Raw genomic sequence first — 6,167 nt, forward strand, 5'->3', positions numbered from 1 at the left:
TGTGTGTGTAGGTGGGTGGGTGGGTGGGTGAGTTTGTGCAGGCGAGGTTGGGGCCGCGCCAAGGGAGGGGCGGCAGGCGTCTGAGTGGGTGGTGCCCAAACGCAAAGAGGGCGCGGCCGTGGCAGGGGCGGCCGCTCGAGGGCCTGCGTTGACGCCTTCGGGTGGGGGCAGCCGGCCTAGGCCACTCTGTCGGCCCGCGGCCGCCCGCGGCCGCTGCTCGCCTGCTCGCGCCTCCCCGCGCGCTGCCTCCCCCCACCCCTGTTTTGGATACCCTGCTTTGTATATATTCACATCCAACCTCCTCAGCCCCTACCCACCATCCCCCCCTCTCGCCCCCGCTTTCATACTATCGCCCCTTCCCCAGGCCAAGATGGAGTCTGCGCGGCAGAAGGCCACATCTATTGCGGCCCAGGAGGACGTGCCCATGGCCAGCAAGATGCGGGAGATCGAGAAGCTCTACGCCAAGGCGCGCGCGTCCGCCGGCGGCAAGAAGGGCGGGAAGAAGGGCGGGAAGAAGGGCAAGGGGCCGCCGCTGGACAAGCGGATGCGGGCGGACAAGCGGGGGTTGGACAAGATCGCGAAGCGGACGGGCGGGAAGAAGGGCGGGAAAAAGGGCAAGGGCGGCGGCGGCGGCGGCAAGGGCAAGGGGCGCGGGAAGCGGTGAGGGGGCGAGGTTTGTCGGCTGGAGTTTGCAGGTGTAATGTTTTGGTACAGATTCAGCAGCAAGAGTTGCCGGGTTACACGGTTGGGGGCCGGCTGACGGTGCAGTGCACTTCTGGGTGTGTGGATGGCGCGATGGCACAGGGGGCGGACCTTCGCGTCACTTGCTGGCCGGGTGAAATGTGCCATTATATTGGCACCATCACCTGCTTAGGTGGTCACTGGGGTCTGGGCAGCCGGCTGCTTGAGCTGCCCTGCACACATGATAGTCAGGAGTACCTGGTGTCCCTATTTGCTGCCAAGCAGTGCCAATGGAGGAAGAATCTTTCAAGCTGCAGCAGCCACAGTATGTGAATTGCACGGGCCGCCAGCAATTCAGTAATTTGCACGGCGAATCAAAAAGCCAAGGTTCCACACGCATGAAGGGAATTTGTCATCATATGTGAAAAGAAAAGGGGTTTGCGGTTCAAAGGTTTGGGGTTTACAGGGTGGAGCGAGGGAGCAGTATAACATGGCTGGTACTTCATTTTGATGGTAGTGTGGAATTGAAAATGTGGCGAGGGCACACTTGGACTGCACCATCGACCCCCCACAAAGAGGCGAAGAGGTTGAGCAGCACATCAGTGATCTGATCATTCATAAACGGCAGCAAGTGAACATGGTCCCAGTGGACTGGCAAATTGGCAGCCAGTGCAGCCCCCGTCATTTCTCGCAAATCCAACACATGCCAGCCGCAGCTGCGAGCCACAGCGGTCAGGTTGCCTTCCATCTCTGTCAACTTTTGGCTTGGCGGGTTGTCGTGATACGTGGTTCGCCAGATCAGCTCTGTTTTGCCGCCTTTGATGTTTGACTGCTCCTGTTTGGCGCGGCAAAGCACATGTGACCAGTAGGCGGTCATGTTCTCACCGCCCCACGCCCCATGATTGAGGATTATCACATCGGTGCCGTTGTGCATGAGCGCTTTCAAAGTCTCCAGATCACGAGTGGCGTTCGTAGCGCCGTAGAGCGGGTATGTGTCAAGATTGAAATTGCCCTTGGTCGACCTGACATCCATTCGCCAGGTCACACATTTTTTGTCGTCATCATGCAGACAAAGATGAGATGAATTCATACAGCTCGAGGTTGTGGTGATTGACTTGGCAAACCAGCGACTCAGAAGCACGTGGGTATCCTTGGTGTCAGTCGCATACAAAGGGTTGCGAAACTGAGCTTGATGATTCAGGCTTGGGGTTGTGTCGGGAACGCCTGCATACCGCTCAATGGCTTTGCCTCGTGCCAGGTACACTTTGAAGTTCATGATCTGGTACCTTGTCGTCGAGTCTCCATACAAGACCACAGTTTTGCCCAGCATGACACCCCGTGCTTGCGCAGCTTTGTAGCGCCGCAAACGGCACCCGTGAAGCTCGTAATAGTGCTCCCCTTGAGAGTCACGATAAAAGGACCCTGAAAAATTTGTCTGGAGGGTTATCTTGCACCAAGGCCGGTCATAGGTGGTATTGTGATGTGGCAAAGGCACCTTTGCGACTTTGAGGTAGTACAGGCCTGACTTATTGGTAGGGACATGTCGAGGCACGTCGCGCAGCGCACCAAAATTGTCAGTGTTCGGATGTCGCTGCATTTGGGACTGAAGCTGCTCGGCCGACTGGATTCCAATAAACAGCAGCAACGGTGCAGCACACGTAGCGGCTGCAAACAACAGTTTTAATTTCATCCTGTGAGGGAGGTGAGAATGTGCGTTTTATGCGAAGTGTTGTCTGAAAGTGTTGTCTGGCTGGATGGTGTTTGAGGGGGGGGGTGATAACATGAGGTGCCGCAACCTAAATGATGAACGGCGTATGTCCATTCTGGGCAGTGAGGGAACTGGAGTGCGACATGTCTGGGGCTCATCCCAGGGTTGCAGAGCATGCACTACATACATCGTGCATGCACACCGTCACGCATGACCATGCAAGCAGAGATGGATCAGCGCTCGAGTGCTAGTTTTTTGGGTAGTGACGTTGGGCGAGGCTAGCTAGTGGCTCGCCACCATCAGGCAACCATACACACAAACCGCAGCAAGGCGATCTGGAGCGTCCAGATCGTGAGCGGGAGTCTCTGCCCGTACCTACACTGCTCCAAGTTCTGTACAGCCTTTGCTCCACCAAATCACTTGCTGCGCAGGAGGCCGCGGCACGCACGCCCTGTACGATGGCAGTAGGACCAGGCAGCCCTGATCGCGCCGCAGGTTGAGGTGAGACTTACTTATCAAAATCAGGCGGTATACACGATACAAAACGAGAAGACGGCCGTTTCATACAATAGACGAAAACCTTGAGTACCTTGGAGCCGTAGTCAGCCATCACATAGGAAGTGTCAGTGTGGGGAAGGGTATGACTCCTGCGAAACAAGCCCGAGTCGACGCGCAGCGCACCGTTACATATATTTTTTGCATCTTGTGATCAAATTCTTGTCACGTAACCCTTGAATGCTCCCGGTATAGGCAGTTGTTCTGCGGGGTAAAGCTGTGGGATGAATGTGCACCCTGAGGATTGTGGGCCATACATACTCGATCTTTGTGCTATGTGGTGTGAATACTTACATCAGCACAAGTCAGTGGCACGAATAACCTGTGCTTTACGCACATCGATGTCAGCGCTCAACTGGCCGCTGGCTGCGCCGCTTACTCCGTTACCTAGATCTTGACGATCAAAACATTTTGCTCTGCACTGGTAGCGGTGCGGCGCTTGGATCGAGTGCCAGGACGTGGACGGAACTCGCAGGCACTCGCTGAGGCAGGTGACGCCGTCCTCTACTCACACCCTGTGCGCGCTGCACAAGGCAAGGTCACAGCCATCGAGGTTCTGAACGCGTGACTGGATATATATCAAGGTATGATTAGGCGCAGCTGTGCAGCTGAGGATGTAAAAATGAGGCCTCCAGATACGGACGGGTTTTGCAGATGTGCTGCCACACCATGTGCTTCTACCCCACTCCAAGAGGTGTCTGTGGCGCACGTAAAAGTGCGCCACTATTATCAAAACAACTCTGATGGTGCATTTAAGCTCCGTCGGATAACTTTTTCAAAAAGGTGCGCGCACGTCCAGCCCTCCAATTTGACTGGGGTCACACCTTGCCTGTCAAGTGTGCGGCAAGCAGCAGAGTGCTCAAAGCGAGTGGGGTATCCCTGCCCGCACCCGGTACTCCGCGATTCGTGTCGCGAATCCCCTGAGCACAAGTGCGAGTCGATCAGAGCGGCAGGAGGGGCTTGAGCTTGCGTTGCAGTACATGGAAAGCGGCAAGCAGGGGCGAAGGGGACAGTGCGTGCTCGTGCTTTGTATAAAACGAGATCCCGTCGACGGCGAGGCAAGTGAGCCGCAGCGCCGGTGCCTGTCGGTGGAGGGGGGCTGGCGCAGGCGGGCAGGTGCGTATGACTTAGGGGGCGGGGCCGCGCCAATGCACGAATGTAAATGATGTGTGCTCAGGATAGGCGGGGCGGGCTGGCATAGGCAGCTCTTCACCTGGTGTGCAGCAGGCTCAGGCACCAGAGGGGGGGGCGTGCGGGAGGGGGGAACGTTGGCAGGGTGGCTGCTAACGGAGCGATGCGGCGGCGGGCGGCGGCCTGGCGGCGGTGGCGCACAGCGTGCTGCTACAGAGCACGCATGCGGCTGCGGGTGAAGCATGCTGTTTTTGTCATCATTTCGCACTCGGTCGAGTGGAAGAGAATGGTGATGAGGACCAGCGGGTGCAGCGGAAGAGTGCTGGTGGTTGCGAAAATCCCCGAGTGGCGGTGCAGCAGCCTGTGCAGGCGGCGGTGCAGTGCGGGGCCGAGGTAGCCCTCAAGGCAGGGCTCGGTGAAGACGAGGCCCGGCTTTGGGGACGAACGATATGACAGCGCAGTGCTGCGCCGGCGCCTTGCGGGGGGGTGCGTAGCTCAGCAGCCTGTGAGAATGACACAGCCGACGCCCCTATCCGCCTCCTTGGAATCCTGATGACCGTTGACCGTTGACCGCTGGGGCTGACAAGCTACCGACAGTACTGCATGCGGCGCAACGATCCCTGCGTGTTGGTCGCGCGCAGCCGCAGCAAGGTGTCGGCCATGTCGATCGTCAGTGAGGCAGACCAGTATTTCAATGGGGCAGCACAGGAGTTTGCCAACCCACAGCATCAGCAGGCACTGGCGCCACTGCCGAGTTGAGGTGACATCCATCACACCTGGCCAACGCGAAGCCCGCATGCGTTGGCGTGTCATGGGCAGCGTTTAGACAGACCTTGTGTACCTGTTGCAACCAGGCTTTGCCTCCATAAATAAGATCACCCTCACCGATCTGCGCGTGTGCGAACGTCACACACTTTGTTCAACGGCGAAAATACATGGGAGCTGTGTCATAGTGAATTTTGAGAAGGGACGGTCTCGGCGGCAGGGCGGCCAGTTTAGCAGGGATGGCGGACGACAGCCTTTACGACGAGTTCGGCAACTACGTAGGCCCTGAGCTGTCGGATAGCGACCAGGTGCGGCTGACCAGCAAGCGAACAGCGCACCGCTGTCATGGGCGGACGCTGCGCCCGCTGCGCCGCTGCTCTGTGGCCGGTCGCCGAGCGCAGCGCGCCACCGCCGCAGGAGGAGGCCGACGCTGCGGATGGCGTAGTGGAGGACGACCATGGGGATGAGGACATGGAGGAGGCGGACGGGCAGGTTGACGAAGGTGCGTTTCGCGAGCAGCGCTCCCAAACTTCTCGACACAGTTGCGCCCGCCTGCCCCCTCCCTGTCGCTAGTCAGCGCGCAGCAGCCAATGCCATGCGGGCCCCCGCCGGCGGGCGGCTGGTGCGTGCTTGCGCCGTAGCCGGCGGCTGGCTCGCCACCATCACAGCAGGGACAACCGCAGCACAAGCATGGCCGATGGCGGTCGTGTGAGCTCACGGCCCCGCTCCCGCCGCCGCCGCCGCCCCGCGCCGCCCGCCAGAGGACGAGCCCGCGCCTGGCGGCCAGATCGTCCTGGCCGAGGATAAGAAATACTATCCATCAGCAGAGGAGGTCTATGGGGAGGGCACGGAGACACTGGTGAGATCAATTGAGAGGGCAGCGGCAGAAATGTTGCGGGGCACGCGCGCGCCCGCGGCGGGGTGCGCCCCAGTCCTTTTTCGAGGGACCCAGATGCGGCGGCGATCCCCAATATGCGAGAGGGCGGCGGCGGCGGCGGCGGCGGCGGTGCCGTCGGTTGGAGGCAGGCGCTGCAGTGCGGCGGCCGCGGCGCCCCGAGCAGGGGCGCCCGCCGCCCAGGCGCGGCCTGCATGGTCGCCCTGCACGCAAAACCCTCCACGCGCGGCGTCTCGAGCGCCGCCCCCACGCCTCGCCGCTCCCCTTGTCCCCCAGCCCATGTACTCGTGCGTTTTGCTGGATGGCTGCCATCGCAGCTGCATCTTGACATAAACTCCCACTCCTTCCCTCCAACCCCCGCTCCCAGCCCCCTGTCTTGCAACCTGCTGCCAAGCGCGCACCCGACGCGACGCGCCCCCCCCCCCCCAAAAT

The 6,167-nt window shown here is 60.0% G+C and overlaps 2 protein-coding genes across 2 annotated transcripts in view; both read left to right on the top strand.

The window, feature by feature from the left end:
* Positions 1-370: 370 nt before the first annotated feature.
* MNEG_12226 (hypothetical protein) lies at positions 371-664 on the top strand (the record flags this gene model as incomplete). Its single annotated transcript, XM_014039301.1, has 1 exon — positions 371-664. The coding sequence occupies one exon, from the start codon at positions 371-373 to the stop codon at positions 662-664; it is 294 nt and encodes a 97-aa protein (XP_013894755.1).
* A 4,415-nt stretch (positions 665-5,079) lies between these two features.
* Positions 5,080-6,167, top strand: part of MNEG_12227 (U5 small nuclear ribonucleoprotein component) — a gene marked incomplete at both ends in the record, with an annotated part of 2,493 nt that continues 1,405 nt past the window's right edge. Inside the window, 3 exons of the mRNA XM_014039302.1 lie at positions 5,080-5,148; positions 5,258-5,342; positions 5,602-5,699. Of these exons, the coding sequence (XP_013894756.1) occupies positions 5,080-5,148; positions 5,258-5,342; positions 5,602-5,699 (252 nt within the window). The remainder of the gene's footprint in view (positions 5,149-5,257; positions 5,343-5,601; positions 5,700-6,167) is intronic.

This window comes from Monoraphidium neglectum, assembly GCF_000611645.1.
Source record: "Monoraphidium neglectum strain SAG 48.87 unplaced genomic scaffold scaffold03132, whole genome shotgun sequence".
Classification (NCBI taxonomy): Eukaryota; Viridiplantae; Chlorophyta; class Chlorophyceae; order Sphaeropleales; family Selenastraceae; genus Monoraphidium; species Monoraphidium neglectum.